General features: G+C 40.8%; 1 protein-coding gene across 3 annotated transcripts in view; it reads left to right on the plus strand.

The window, feature by feature from the left end:
* Positions 1-16988, plus strand: part of slc2a4rg (SLC2A4 regulator) — a 146147-nt gene that overhangs the window by 111655 nt on the left and 17504 nt on the right. For all 3 annotated transcript variants that reach the window (XM_059980637.1, XM_059980635.1, XM_059980636.1), the window contains exon 3: positions 13368-13477. In XM_059980637.1, the coding sequence (XP_059836620.1) occupies positions 13368-13477 (110 nt within the window). The remainder of the gene's footprint in view (positions 1-13367; positions 13478-16988) is intronic.

The raw sequence follows: 16988 nt of genomic DNA on the forward strand, positions 1-16988 counted from the left end.
TGCTGCTACTACTGCTACTGCAGCAGCAGTAATAGTAGTATTATTCCTGTACTATCGTCTTTTGCACATCGCTTGCCCACCCTATTGGGTGTGGTCTTTCATTGATTCTATTATGGCTCTTGAATTTACTGAGATTGCCCACAGGAAAACTAATCTCAAGGTTATATGGTGACATGTATGTATTTTAACAATGAATTTACTTCAAATGAATTTTGTTAGGAATATTAGGGAAAGAAGTCTGCCAGTCAATGCCTGAGGCCTGTTCTGTGAGCTCAGTCAGATGTTTGCTCGTCTCTAGACGGTGATTATATCACTCTTCAATTATCTTAACTCTAGGGAAAGTCTGCCAAGTTCGTTCAATCTGTGCCCTTAATTTAACTCTAAAGATACTTATGTTAATGTGACTTGTTTTAATCAGGTGTGCATAAGCTCAGTAATTCTATGGGTCTGGTTACCTTGCTCAATATTGCCAGCTGATCTCAACACTGAAGCACTTGGTAGGCAAAATAGTATAAGAGGAAGGTTTCTCAGGAATTTAGAAAAGTGATTTAATAAAAATATTCAAGAATTAATTAAAGCTGGTAAGGTAGCAGGAAATAACTTGTGCTTGCTGGGTGTTTACTAAACCTTAGAGCAAAGATACAGGCCCTCTGAGCAGAGTCCATGTTGATGGTTCCCTCTCGGCTAGTCCAAATGCCCGTATCTCTCAAAGCCTCACTCCTCCGTGTTACAGGGAATATACATCTATCCTGGCAGCCTTTCCCTATGACTTGAACCCTCCAGTCCTGGCAACATCCTCATAAATCTTTTCTGCCCTCTTTCCAGTTTAACCACTTCTTTCCGACAACAGGATGGCCAAAACAGTCCACAGTACTCATTGACATGTATAACAGCAATATAGTAACCCAGCTCCTACACTCAGTGCCCTGACTGATGGAGACCAGCATGCTAAATGCCTTTTTCCCCCAATCTATCTACCTGTGATGCTCACAGTTTATTCTGCTGAACCTCTCTGTTCAATTAAGTTCCTGGTTTAGCACTAGGATACAAAAATTATTTTTTTATTATCAAATTTACCAGTGGTAGTAATGGGGGGGGGGGAGGAATAAAATGAAATGTAAAGTCGGGTGACTAGTCACAGATCTAACTTGAACTTGATGAAAGCCCGACCAGGCCTGGTGCTTCACATTGGCAAATGACAGTTGGAAGTCTGGTGAGTGGCTTAGTCCTATCCCCTTTCTACCGTGGAAGATGTTATTCTCCAACAGTTTGTCCCATAAACACGGTGCTGGAAAATTGGGAATTCTCCTCCTCTAACAAATGCTGCACAGGACAAATTGAGCAAGCCCAGTGAGCGGAGCAGGCAGAGGACATAGGGTGGGGTGGGTGATGGGGGGGGGGGAGGCTGCATTTAATTTGAAGTGTCATAAATCAAATGAGCTGAGAGCAACAGATGGATTTACAATATTATAGCAGTCAAAATGTGGCTGGGTGAAGAGCAGGACTGAGCTTAATGGTATTGGGTATAGAATTTTCAGACACGACGGAGAAGGGGAATGCACATTTCTGATTGGAAAAACATCACAAAAGTATCTTGTGGGCATCCTCAAACAAGACCACATGGCTAAATTTTGGGAGTAAGAGAAGGCAAATCACTAGTCAGTGGGAAAAGATATGTAAGGAAATTGCAGAAAAGTGCAAAAGCATCAGGGCTATGATAGTGGAGGATGTTAACTTTCCCAGCATTGACTGGGATTCCCTTAATGCAAGGGGCATAGAAGGGACAGAATTTAAGTATGTCCCAGATAGTTCTTGAGATGGTACATATATAATCCTATGAAAATGAGGCAATATTGGACCTTTGGAAATTAAACCAGACAGGTGGTGTAAACGTCAGAACACTTGGGTACAGAGAAACTTCAAAGGTCTTTATTGAAAGGGATAAGGTTGACCCTTAAGTTAACATTCGAAAGTGGGGATAGGTATGACAAGTGAGCGTGCAGAACCTCTGCTAAGAGTCGAAAGAGAAAGCTGGCGAAATTAGGGAACCTTGGATGACCAGAGGTAATCGAAGAAATAAGAGATTAGAAATACTGGAATCTGGGAGCAAAGGAAGGACTCGGTGGGCCGAGCACTGTTATGGACACAAAGGAAGTGCTGACATTTTGGGTGATCATCTTTCCTTCTACAGAGGTTGGTGAAAGTTTGACTGGGGGAGAAGTTCTGCTCGCTTTATGTACTGACTGTGTGGCTAAGCTCAGCTCCAGTGCCATATTGAAGTTTGCTGATGACAGCACTGCTGTGGCCTGGATCAGAGGTGGTGATGAATCTGCATGTAGGAGGGAGATTGAAGATCTGGCTGAGTGATTCCAAAACAACAAACTCACTCGGTGTTGGAGCTGTTTGTTAACCACAGGAGGGGGAAACCGGAGGTCCGTGAACCAATCCTCATCAGGGGATCGGGGGTGGAAAGATTTAGCAACTTTAAATTCCTCGGCGTTTTCATTTCAGAGGATCTGTCCAAATCCAGCACTTAATTGCCATTACAAAGAAGGCACAGTAGTGCCTCTAATTTCTTGGACATTTGTGCAAATTTGCCATGTCATACAAATTTCTATAGATATGTGGTGGAGAGTGTACTGACTGGTTGCATCAGTCTGGTATGAGAACACCATTGCCCTTGAACAGAAAAGAACTTACAAAAACTAGCGGATACAGTCCAGTCCTCCCCACCATTGAGCACATTTACAACGGGCGCTGTTACAGGAAAGCAGCATCCATCGTCAAGGACACCCCCACCCCCAACCATCCAGACCATGATCTCATCTCGCTCCTATCATCAGGAGAGACAGAAGCCTCAGTTTTCACAATGAACGTTCAGTAACCATTATTATCCCTCAACTATCTGGCTCTTGAAGCAGAGGTTCACTTACCCCACACAGAACTGAATGGTCTCATTTTCTCCATTGCTTTTTTTTGAATTTGCAGTTTGTCAACTTTTGCACACTGGCTGTTTGTCTCTGTTGTGTGGGGTTTTTCATTGATTCTATTGTGCTTCTTTGTATTTAGTTTGAAACAACAAGAAAACAAATCTCAGGGTAGTATATGGTGACATATATGTGCTTTGATAATAAATTTACTTTGAACTTTTGAAGAAAAGCACATGATGCATATAGACAGTTAGAATCAAGTGAGTCCCATGAGGAGTACAGGGATTAGAAATTACAGATTTATGAAAATCTGACTTCATGCAAATTCTCTATTTTTCAAGCTGGTAATAGTAATGATATGCTTCATGGTATTCATTATCGACTGGATATATTATGTCATCAGTTTAATTATGGAAAGTGTTAGGGTGATTATTCAGTGAAGTGAAAGAATTATAATAACTGTATGTGAAGTAATGTGATATGGGTAGCTATTGAAATCAGACATTCCTGACTTGTGGAGAACTCCACCTATGCCAACATTCATGGAATAGAATTCTTGTAGTGCCTAAGGACTGCCTTAATAGAGGGTGTAGGGAAGTACATTAAAAAGAGCTTATAAAGCACGTTTAGCAGGTAAAATTACAGAGAATGCAATTCAGTCCATAGGAATATCAGGAGCAAGATGGTAGCTAGGGAAAGTGTGGGTCCCCAAAGGTATAATCTATACGTGGAGCCAGCAGATGTGGTGAAGGTCCTAAATAAATATTTTTATATTCACTAAAGGAGATGATAGATGGTGAGTTTGGGAGAGGTGTATTGCAAGTCTGGGCTGTGTTGGTATTAAGGGTGGGAGGTGTTGTTAGATGTTAGTGTCATTAAATCCCCAGGGTCAGATGAGATTGATCCTAGAATGCTATAGGAAACAAGGGTATTTCTGGGGCCCTGATGAAGACTTTTGCATCTTCCTTAGCCACAGGTGAGGTTTCAGAAGACTGGAAGATAGCTAATGTTGTTCCTTAATTTAAAAAGAAGAGCAGGGATAAGCCAAGTACCTGCAGGCTGATGAGCTTTGCATTGTTAGTTGGAAATTTATTGGCAATCTGTAAGGGACAGAACTTTAATGACGTATTTGACAAGGTCTGCATGATAGATTGGCCCAGATGGTTAAGTTGCATGAGTTCCAGGGCCATCTGGTTAATTGGATTCAAAACTGGCTTGATGACAGGGTAGTAATTTGAATATCTGTAACTAGTGGTGTAGTGCCTGTATTTATTGAGAAACATCGTCAAAAGCTGCAGCAGAATAGATCAAACAGAAATTGTGTGGAGCATTAGCAGATGACATTTAATCTAAAGTGATGCCTTTTGGGGAAATAGGACCATAATAGCTCAGGGCATAGAATATCGGAATGCGGGCTTCGTGTTGCAGTCTTACTAAACACGGATCAGGCTGCAAGAGGAATATTGTATATGGTTCTGGCTGTAGGATATGATTGCACTAGTGAGAATTCAAAGGGGATTCTTTGTGACAGTGCCTGCATTGGATGACTGGAGTTAATGGGGAAGGATTAGTTTAATGGGGTGTCCTTTTCCTGAAACAAAGGAGATTGGGGAGTGACCTGATGGAAGTTGATAAGATTGAAAGGCACAGATGGGCTAAATAGTCAAAATCTTCTGGCCTATGGAAGGGTTATTATAAAGGTGAGGGTTTCGATTTGAGGTGAGAATGAGTTTTAAAGTAGAACTGAAGGGAAATGGTTTTTTTTGCACTATATTTGATATCTGGAATGTTCTGCCAGAGGTGCATTGGAATTGGTCCAAATACTGCATTGGAAAGGCATTTGGGCAGACACTTGAAAAGGTATGGGATAAAACATGCAGTCCTAGTGAAGGCAAACTGGATTACTGTAAATAGCCAAAAAGATGGCTGTGAACGGGATGGGATAAAGGGCCCATTCCTGTGTTGTATGACTCTCTGATTCTGACTATCATAACTCTAGGGCTTTGTTGCCACCAGGAACTTGGCCGAGTGGTCGTGGATTTGGCTCTATGCAAAGAAAACTTCTAAGTTGTTCAAGCATACATGAATATAACCAAACGAAACAGCATTTATCTGGGGCTGAGGTGTAAAACACATTGCACACAGCACACTGCACATAGCATAAATAGAACATGGTGAATTTCAGAAAAATATACAGTAACAAAGAGGATAAAAATGATATAAACTAGGTTGTCTTGGTCCAGCTTGTTCTTCCACTGAGTGGGTACCGAGTGTGAAATTCAGCAGCACACAGCCAGCCAGGTGCCTCCTTCACCTGCACCCATCACAGGAGACTGTGAGGCTCGAGTTCCTTGTCTGCACAACAACAGAGGCCCTGCAGCCCCCAGCTGTCAGTCTCACCAATGAATCAGATGTACTGCTTTTTACATTAATAATGTCCAACAGAGTCTTGCAATCTCAATTAAAAAAAACATCCAAGACAATCAGTCACTTTTTTTTTGGACCACGCACAGTCTCTGTAAAACAATACGTAACAAGCCCAAGCGGCAACGTCATCGAGCAGCTTGCTGGTTGTCCTGCCATACTTGATACCGGCTACAAGCTCGAGGTGGATCATCTGACGAAGTGATGTAAGGACAATGACCTGGTCCTTAACACTTCTAAAACAAAAGAGATGATCATTGTCTTCAGGAGATCAAAGGACAGAGTACACACCCCCCACCACATACATGAAATGGAAGGTGTGGAAAACCTAAAGTTCCTTGGAGTTATGTTGTCAAATCAGCTGACACGGGCTACCACATCTCACTGCTTGTGAAAAAAAAGGCACAATAAAGACTAACTCAGAAAGCTGGAACAGGCCAAACTCCCACAAAAGCTGTTGCTTGACTTCTTCAGAAGCACAATTGAAACCATCCTGACCAACAGCACCACAGTGTGGTATGCCAGCTGCACAGCCGCTGAGCGACAAAACCTGCAACACGTGGTGAAGGCGGCCCAGTGAATTGTCAGGATGGAGCTCCCAGGACTGGACACCATCTACTCCAGCAGACTCAGGAGGAAAGCAAGCAGCATAACGGGAGACACCACACACCCCGGCCACTCCCTGTTTGACCCGCTGCCATCCAGCAAAATGTTCAGGACACTAAAAGCCAGAACAAATAGACTGAGGAACAGAGCTGTGGCCTCCATCACACCACTCCCACAGAACAATGACTGAAACCGTGAGCACACACAAAGGACTCAAATACTTGCACTAACGGCACTTTGTGCATTACTGTGATATTCTGGTGTTGCTGCAACTTATTTTCTGCTACTTATCTATTTAATACTGCTTTCTTTCATTACTGTCTTGTCTTTATCTACTGCTTTATTTAATTGCCTGAGAGGAAGCCAGAGTTTCACTGTACCTATGTATAATGACAATAAAGATCATTCAATTTAGTTTAATTCAATATTTTTAGTATCCGGTAGTGACTGGAGATCATAAAAGAGATGTACAGGATGAACAAACACCTTTGATTGGACCAAGAGTGGCTGTTGCATTCGAGCCACTGCCTTAAAAAATTTTTTAATATGTCTCAGATTGACTATTACTAACATACCCATGATATTTTTTGCATTCTCCAGTAGTAGCTTTTGTCCTTCCTGTAAATTCTGTACAAAAAGCCTTTGATGATATTAACAGCACAGCATCTTCCAACTTAACACAGAATCTTTTTACAATATTGGTTCCCAAACTTTGAGTTACCACCCCTTTGGCTCCCAGACCACATCCCTAGCAAATTCCTCTTGTTTTCCGGCCATTACATAAAAAGCTATTTAAAAATTGCTGATTTATGATGCAAGAAAATAGGAACTGCAAATTTAAAGCAGTGACAAATAATCACAAAAAATATTGAAATCTATTTGAAGCTACAAATAAAATGATTTAATTTCAGTAAAAACAATTTTCATCAGTAATTTTTAGATGGTACATTCATAGTCCAGCTATTCCTCCTCCATTGCCTTTCCACCTTTCATTAAGACGGCTAAGCTTGGTGCTGTGGTGTCAACTTGTCAGCGTCGGGTTGAATGTCACTCAGGAGGGTCAGATCCCCATGTTCAGTAATTTGCAATCTGTTTCATTGCTTTCAAAGAAGTTGGGCCAATGCACAGAAACTGCAGTCCTCTAAATATAAAGTTGGAAGGGCAATAAAGAACATCCTGACCTTTTTCCACACTGCAAGATTGCATTCAGAAATTTCTTTCTGCAACCAAAACTCAACATGATTTTTTGAAACTCTGCTTCAGCTCAGTAATTTTATAGCGACATCAATTCTTCCTTCATCCTTCCTCGTAATTCCTCATTAGAAGTCTTCAGAAATGGATTTCAAGTCAAGTCATTTTGACCATAACTGCTGGTACAGTGCATAGTAATAACGAGACAATGTTTTTCAGGACCATGGTGTTACATGACACAGTACAAAAAACTAGACTGAACTATGTAATAAAAAAACAGAGAAAGCTACACTAGACTACAGACCTACACTGGACTGCATAAAATGTATAAAAACAGTGCAGGCATTACAATAAATAATAAACAGGACAGTAGGGCAAGGTGTCAGTCCAGGCTTCGGGTAATGAGGAGTTTGATAGCTTGGGGGAAGAAACTGTTACGTAGTCTGGTCGTGAGAGCCCGAATGCTTCGGAGCCTTTTCCCAGACGGCAGGAGGGAGAAGAGATTGTATGAGGGGTGCATAGGGTCCTTCATAATGCTGTTTCCTATGCGGATGCAGTGTGTAGTGTAAATGTTCGTGATGGCAGGAAGAGAGACCCTGATGATTTTCTCAGCTGACCTCACTATCCACTGCAGGGTCTTGCGATCTGAGACGGTGCAATTTCCGAACAAGGCAGTGATGCAGCTGCTCAGGATGCTCTCAATTCAACCCCTGGAGAATGTGATGAAGATGGGGGGGGTGGGAGATTGTCTTCCCTCAGCCTTCGCAAAAAGTAGAGACGCTGCTGGGCTTTCTTTGCTATGGAGCTGGTGTTGAGGGACCAGGTGAGATTCTCCATCAGGTGAACACCAAGAAATTTGGTTATTTATTATCCAGGATTTGAATTGAGAGAAGATCCTGAAATCTCTCTGACATGTCTTTATGCAGCTCACCCAACTAGGGAGAGTATACTTGAAGATCATCATCTGGTATTCTTTCTTTTTCTTCCAACTCAAAGGGGTTCAGAAAATGAAAAAGTTGCAACGCTCGCTGTTCCACTTAATTAGGATTAATTTAGCAATGTGGAGATGACTGATTTGACTTAAGGGTCACATAATTTCCTTGCAATTGAAGATTGATTTTATTAAATTTTGCAAATAATTCTGACAAATAAGCAATGTCATTCCTAATATTCTTGAGTTGATTACTAAATGAAGCATTCAAGTCTTCAAAGAATTTTATCACAGTTTAAAAAAAGCACATTTTCCTCTTGAGAGCCGGCTGACTTCTGTGGCAACAGCAAGTGTTCACTCTGGTCATCGTTCTCAATATAAAACTCTTGAAATAGTTGAGAATTGAGAGCAAGGCACGTGATTTTATTTACGACTGTGATATCAGTATTTAATGATCTGTGCAGCTGATCACATGGGTTTTTTTGCGACTAGATGTTGTCTGTGAATTATGAGGTTTTTTTTAGGAAGTAATAACCCCACAGCGGTCATTGATGGTGCCCCATCTGTCGCACAAACAAGAATGTTGGTGAAGGAAATGTCCTTCTCTTTGAAAAGTTGCTCAACAACCCAAAATATTGACTCACCCTTCCTATCTGTTTTTAATTACGAATAAAAACTCTTGAACCATGCTTTCATCCTTTATTAAATGAATGTAACAAAGAAGCAAATATTCATTCCCTGGCAAAGTTAACTCATCCGACTGCAGAGCATGTTCTGTTGTCTTAAGTTTGTAGCACAATGTATCTTCCACATCCTCCAACATTTCATCCATTTGTCTTTGAACAGAGTTGTTGCCAAGTGGAATTGCTTGAATTATTTGGTCTGGTGATGTACCACACACAGAATCTCCCTTATTGCCGACAGAATCAGTTCTTCTCCAAATGTACGGGGCTTTGAGATTTAGCAGTGAGCAATGAAATGTTGTATGAAGCATGCGCACTTATCATTATATTGTTGTGACGTGTTGGCGATCATGTTTTGAAGTATTTTCCGTTTCTGAATGTTTTCACAAATGTGTTCTTTGGTATCAATATCTAAGGATCTTACCTGGTCCCAACATATTAATGAAGCTATAAAGAAGGCAATATTTCATTAGAAGTTTGAGAAAACTTGCTTTATCACCTAAAACACTCAAACTTCTGCAGATGTAGCATGGAGAACATTCTGATAAGCTGCATCACTGTCTGGTGGGGGGGTGCTACTGTACAGGATCAAAAGTAGCTACAGAGAATTGTAAAATTAGTCGACATCATCATGCAGACTGGCCTCCAAGACATCTTCAAGGAGCAGTGCCTCAGCAAAGTGGAGTCCCATTACTAAGGACCTCCATCACCCTGGACATGCCCTCTTCTCATTGCTACCGTCAGGAAGGGGCACTTGCTCAGGGACGCAGAAGCAGCTTCCTCCCCTCTGCCATCCGATTCCTAAATGAACACTAACTCACATTTTTATTATTATTTCTGTTTTTGCACTATTTTTAATTTAACTATTGAATATACATATATATCTGCCGTAATTCATTTTTCTTTATTTATCATCTATTACGTTGTACTGCTGCCGCTAAGTTAACAAATTACACAACATAAGCCAGTGTTATTAAACCTGATTCTGATAATAAGTCAAGTTTTTGTTTGCTTTATCAGAGTGTACTCCCTTCAAATTTTAAGAAGGCTAGACAGATTCATTGCCTCATTTGAGGGGAAAAAAAACATTTTCACACACCAGGCACGTAGGCTGCTGTTGGGTGCTTGGTGCAAATATAAATTCACATTTCAAATACTCCACACTATCCCATCTACCCTTTTTTTAATTGGTCTACTGCTGCCATTTCTGTCAGGGATTAATGACCACAATCAGTCACCTATTGAATTCCAACCTCAAGCAATCGGGAAAGGAGAAAGTTATGTTGTCATTGTAGCTCAGGCAAAAGCTTACTCTCTACCTGAAGGTACATAAAGTGGGGTAGCGATATCTCTGCTGGGTTGTTTGAAAGGGCAGACTTGAATTTTAATTCCATTGAACACCATGCACTAATCCACAGAAACTTCACTATTGCATGATTAGAGAATGGGAACTGTACTAGTTAATACTGTACTCCAGTAGTTAATAAGATAGTTAATTACAGTAGGTAATAATGCGCAGACCAGGCCTGGAAATAAGTCCATTTCTTCCGTTCAAATTTCTCATGATAGGCCATATACAGAGGTGCTGCGTTTGCGTTTCAACAAGTATAATACACTTCGAGCAAAGTTTAAGAGCACGGTGGGTTAGCAAAAGATGAGGTGATTATGTGATCATCGTAATCAATTGAGGTACTAAGGATCAAATTCTTCTAATAAGTTGAAACCCTGCTGGTTTAGTAAAGAAAAAACATAAAGGGCCCATTATAATTAAACAGCCAAATGTGCACAAATTGGAGCTCAACTCTTCCTAAAATTCATATTCACCGATCCTCAGTCGATCTTGGCACCTGCCTCCATTGAAACACAGTCCCCCACTGCGTCAAATCCTATGACCAGTTCTCTCCGGTGTTCTCTCTTCATCTCCCGCCAAACAAAATACCCAGCTCACTTTCCAAAGCACCCGTTATCTCTAACCATATTCTAAACACAGCTTCTAAAGAAAGACCATTATGCTAGCAGTAAAACCTTTTCCAGTGTGTTACTTAAGTAATTCATTTCTAAAATTAAGCCTGCAGTCCCTCAGCTGCCCCCATTGTTACTGAGCACCCACACCCTCCCCCTTATTTTTAGAAACTCCATTGTCCTGGGGGTGGGGGGTGATATTGGCCACTTTCAGAACCACTGATTTGTGCCCCAAACCTTGGTAAAAAATATTTTCACAGAAAAGTTGATATGCTGATTTCATCAAGGCTCTTTATATAGATTTCAAGGTGCAGAGTGAGTTGCCGTTGTCATTGAACTTCTGAGTTATCCAGATCTTTTCAGAATAATGAGGTACAGCTGCTAAATTTTAACAAATGCACATCACATACTCAAATCCCTGTTGATATTGGGAGCCTGACTGCTGCAGTCAGTTTTACTGTCGATACTTTCCCATCTCTGGGCAACCTACCTGTTCTAAAAGTTTGCTTTTTCACTCGTACCAGTAGCGTGTGCCTAGACTGGGATGTGTCCTTTGGTGTGCAGTGAGAGAAGCCAGCACTGCCAGTCGAGGTAACAAGGAGCTTAACAAGGAGCTTGACAAGGAGCAGGAGAACAGCATGCAAAATTTTCAGTGCTCTGCATTTCAGCAGATCTGGCTATTGGCACTAAACATATAACAATTACAGCACAGAAACAGGTCATCTTGGCCCTTCTAGTCCGGGCCGAGCACTTACTCTCATCTAGTGCCACCTACCTGCCCATAACCCTCCATTCCTTTCCTGTCCGTATACCTATCCATTTTTTTTAAATGACAAAATCGAACCTGCCTCTACCACTTCTACTGGAAGCTCGTTCCACACAGCTACCACTCTCTGAGTAAAGAAGTTCCCCCTCGTGTTACCCCTAAACTTTTGCCCCCTAACTCTCCCCTTAACTCACTAAATGGGCTCTTGGGCCTAAACCTGTCAGCTCCTGTTCCTGCTCCTCCACAGTCAGGTCGGACCTTTATTTGTAATTTGCATCGCGCTAAATGCAACCTCAGAGCTTGGTAAAGCAAGTAAAGCTCCCATCACACCGTGCATGCAGCATGCTGTTGAGAAGTATGTAGCTATATTTGTTAAGGGTCATATTAAACTTCAACTGAAACTTGTATCCAAGGAAAATACGTGCTGTATGGTCCATGTGGATTATAGCTTTAATAATGTTGACTTTGAAACTCTTAAGTGACTCCCGTTTGTGCTTCATATGCAAATAAAAACATTCCTTTTAAAAATTGAAGATAAATATTATCCCCTGATTGCTGGCAGGTTCTGAGTCCTTTGCCCAACTGCGTTTCATAAATTGCTCTTAAATCATTAATCCCCACAATATGATATCATTTGCAAGATATTACTACTTGAATGTTCATAACATTATTATGGTAACAGTTCTATAAACATAAAATATTTAAAGTGCTGCTTTCTTGATGCATTTAATTGTGGAACTAACCCTTTTTTGTTTGTCATTGTTTTCCATTGCAATGTCATTCATTCTTTATTTTAATTTATGCCTTTTGGATATTTTCTAATCAATGTATCATGTTTTGACCAATTTTCATTATTTCTTTATGTATTTTTACCTGGCTTTTCCAGGTATACTTCTGCTTCTGCCAAGGATTTCAGTTCAATATTTGCCAAAGCTCACTAAACACTGGTACCTAATGATTCGGTTCCTGTCTAGTAGCAATTCCAAATCTGAAGTTGCTAGTTTTCACCTTGGGCAAGATCACATAAACCAGGGGCTCCCAAACTTCGTTGTCTTTTCCCACTTACTGCAGGCTTTGCTGGACTCATACATAAAACCTAGCTTAATTGCCTTTTTTATACTATGGAAAAAGTCTTGTTTTTATAGGATTGTATGATGAGGATTAATTGTGTGGACAGTTAACCCTCGCCGTCGGTGCTGTTACAGTTTCTGTCTCTAAAAGACTAGCATGATATCCATGTAATCTGGGATGCTGGTATTGATGTTCCTCTAAGACAAAATATATGCTGGAGCAAATGCACAACAGAGCCAAGCAGACAGTGCCAAGGGTTAAAGAGCTGTTAAAATTTCATGGTTGGGGAAGAAATGGTTGGAATTTGTAATTTATTTTTTTAAATCCTATGCCCTGCATTAGTACTGATTTCTTTAGTATATATTTGTTGGTGTAGATATCATTCCTTAGGGCAGAAAACATGAATTATACGTAGGCAAGTTCACGCAGCTTGTACAGTAAGTTAATTGCCTCTTTTTAGAAGCTGTTTATATTTATAGCTTAGCACTAATGGGTGTTTCAGAGTGTGGCATCTGGAGAAGTACAAGTTCAGTCTATATCCCATAGTACTGATGCATATCCATACCTTACATGGGTTTAAAGCTTTGCAGGTATAGATAGGTCTTTAGATAGTAAGTAATTATGCATTGGAAAGCCTGCATTCATTGTCTGGGAATATGGCAAAGACTGGTTTAATTTGACAGCTATCTGCAACTTTCTTTTTTGTGTGGGAGAATGTTGGGAAAAGATGCAAGTCAACCATTGTTTTTAAAACAATAGTCCAAAAAAGTTAATTCCAGAGTATTTAATTCATGTTCTTTCAGGAAGCCTTCTGAAGAAGCTGACATGGATGAAGTTATGGCAGCTACTGTTTTGACCAGTCTCTCTACCAGTCCACTGGTCCGCAGTCCGTCCTCGGGAACACATATGTTGGGTAAGGTTTTTTTTTAAACACAAGTCAGTACTAAGCGTGTGGGTGTTATAAAATTGTTTCTAAAATAAATCAACTGCACTTGTACAGCACTTTGAACTTGACTATCAGGTGCTACCATGGTGAGCTAATTCCATTGTTGAAAAGGTGGAAATTGTCCTCCGTGTCTGTGTTGGATAGGATGAACTCAGTTCTGAATGAAGTTCTGTGACAAATTGGTGCCAGGTTCTTCCATGATTCTTGACTGAACACAGGCTTCAAAAGCGTGGGACGTTTTGTGGGGAGCTGAATGCGAATGAATGTGTAGATGGTTGCTGTTTTACTGCAGTTCATAACCGGTCTTACTTTGAGTTCTCTGGTATCTTAAAGGTAAAAAGAAGGATGTGGAAGTTTTGATGGAAGGAACAAAATTGCACCATCTACAGTTTCTACTTCAGAATGCAAGGACTGAGTGATAGGTTATCAGAATGGAGAACTGTTAGAGAGTGCTATATCTTTGATTTATTCAGCCCCATTGCTTAGCTATGGCAGTGACAATGACCATCTCAATCAGGGCAGTGCTGTCATGGAGTTTAGAACAATGCGGACTTGTTGGTTGTCCTTCAGTTGGCTCTCGTTGCCTCTGGGTGTTGCCACTTTATTCCATAAATAAATTCTCCAACTTTACAAACGGCGCTGCACGCCACTCCACTGAGCTGGAGAGGGTACCCGAAGAAATTCTCCATAATATTACCTCGGTTAGGGCATTTCAGTTATGGGGAGAAGCTAGCCCTGCTTTTCTTGGATCAGAGAAGATTTAAAGGGGTTATTGGAATTGTGAGGGACATGGTTGCCGGAAAATTTTCCCCTTATCAGCAGAAGTTTAAACTAATTAAAAGTAAAGGTAAAGTTCCTCCCGGCGCCTTGTTTTACACGGCTGAGTTGCTGGCTCAACAGTGATTCCAGCACAAATGGAAGGCGTGCAAGGAGCTGACCTGATTCGAACCCAGGACTACTTGCCCCAAATTCCAGATGCAGATGCCACTATACTGCTGGCTGACCGGTTTAAACTAGAGGATGTAAATTTAGAGTAAGAGGTAGAGAGGGTCTCGGGGAAACGTTTTTCCATTCAGAAAGTGGTAAGTACCTTGAATACCCTGCCTGGGGGAGTGGTGGAATCAGAGTTGCCAGCAGCATTGAAGAAATGTCAAGAGACTGGATAGGCAAATTTGCGAATGACGCCAATATTGGGAGTGTAGTGACAGCGAGGAAGACTATCAAAGCTTGTAGCAGGATCCGCCCCAGCTGGAAAAATGGACTGTAAAATGGCCGATGGAATTTTATGTAGACGTGAGTTGCTGTACTTTGGTAGAACTAATTAGAGTAGGTCCTACACAGTGAGTGGTAGGACACTGAGGAGTGCTACAAAATGGAGGGATCTGGGGATGCAGATCCATAATTCCTTGAAAATATCGTCACAGCATAGTTTTTTTCCTTTTGCTTGTTTTTTTCTTTCCGCTCTTTTCTATAAGTGTATACCTCAGATAAATACTTTGTGGAGATTTGTGATATATATGATAAATATGTACAATGTCTGAAATACATCTTATGGAAATGTTTGTTTGATGATGAGCTTCAATAAAAAGAAATTACAAAAAAAAAAGAAAATATTGTCACAGCCAGATAGGGTCATAAAGAAAGCTTTTGCACATTGGCTTTCATAAATCAACATACTGAGGACAGGAGATGGGATGTTACAATTGTGTAAGACTTTGGTGAGGCTTAATTTGGAGTATTATGTGTTTTTGTTCATCTATCTACAAGAAAGCTGTAAATAAGATTAAAAGAGTGCAGCGAAAATTTACAAGGATGTTGCCAGGACTTGAGGACCTGAGTTATAGGGAAAGGTAGAATAAGTTAGGACTTTATTCCTTCGAACATGGAAAACTAAAGGGAGCTTTGCTGGAAGTATACAAAACTGAGGGCACAGATAACGAGGCTTTTTCCTCTGAGGTTGGGTGAGACTGCAGCTGGAGGTCATGGGTAAATGTTTTAAGTGAAACATGAGGGGAAACCTCTTCACTCAGAGGGTGGTGAAAGTGCGGAACAAGGTGCCAGTGCGGGTGGTGGATATGGTGTTCATTTCACCATTTCGGACAGATTTGCAAAGGTACACGGAGGGCTATGGTCCAGATGTATGTCGATGGGACTAGGCAGATTAATAGTTCGGCATGGGCCAAAGGGCCGGTTTCTGTGCTGTAGTGCTCTATGATTATGACTTCATGACAAGAACTTGAATCATCAAGGCATAAGAAGGCCTAGGGCAAAGTTCTAGAAGATGGGATTAATATGGTTTGGTCCCTATTGATTGAATTGGGCTTTTTTTTAATGCTGTTTTACTGATCTATTTACGAGAGTGGAGTGCAGTAGTAAAATGCAGTCCATCCATGGGACTGCTGAGGTGGAAAAGCTAGCACTGTGCTCAGGCAGTGAGATGTGGGTGACAGGTTTACAACAGTACCAAGTGTATGAGGATGTGGTGAACTATCTGATTTGACAAGTGAATTCTGATTTGGGACTTTTTAGTACATCAGTAAAAATCTGCTGAATTGAGCAGTCCAATTGTATAGTTGGCAGATATAGCATATATCTACATAGCATCTGACAACTATCATTTATTTGACCATGTCTGGCTGTAGCATTACATCTCCAAGGTTAGATTTCTGTAGTTGCACCATGGAGAGCATTCTGACAGGCTGTATCACTGTCTGGTATGGAGGGGCTACTGCACAGGACCGAAAGAAGCTGCAGTAGGTTGTAAATCTAGTCAGCTCCATCTTGGGCACTCGCCTACAAAGTACCCAGGACATCTTCAGGGAGTGGTGTCTCAGAAAGGCAGTGTCTGTTATTAAGGACCTCCAGCACCCAGGGCATGCTCTTTTCTCACTGTTACCATCACGTAGGAGATACAGAAGCCTGAAGGCAGGCACTCAGCGATTCAGCAACAGCTTCTTCCCCTCTGCCATCCAATTCCTAAATGGACATTGAAGCCTTTGACACTACCCCACTTTTTTTTAGATATACAGTATTTCTGTTTTTGCATGTTTTTTAATCAATTCAATATACATAATTGATTTGCTTTTTAATTTATTATTATTATTATATCTTTTTTTCTCTCTGCTAGATTATATATTGCATTGAACTGCTGCTGCTAAGTTATCAAAATGCATGTCACATGCTGGTGATAATAAACCTGATTCTGATTCTGATATTGGTCTATCAGGCAGTTTGACAACTATAAATGGCCAGGTTTAATTAGTAGAATGCAATGGTGTAAAATACAATCATCTGTGTTGAACATGAGCTGAATTCTTAATGTCCTTCTGGAGTTTAGCCATCTCGGGTAACACATTAACAAGTATTGTACACAGAGTATTTTCAAATGACTCTACAAACAACACCAACCAGAAAATATACAACTCCCTTCATTTCAATTTTTTTCTAATTTAATCTATCTCGATAACTGTTTTAATAT

The sequence above is a fragment of the Hypanus sabinus genome, chromosome 9 (genome assembly GCF_030144855.1).
Source record: "Hypanus sabinus isolate sHypSab1 chromosome 9, sHypSab1.hap1, whole genome shotgun sequence".
Classification (NCBI taxonomy): Eukaryota; Metazoa; Chordata; class Chondrichthyes; order Myliobatiformes; family Dasyatidae; genus Hypanus; species Hypanus sabinus.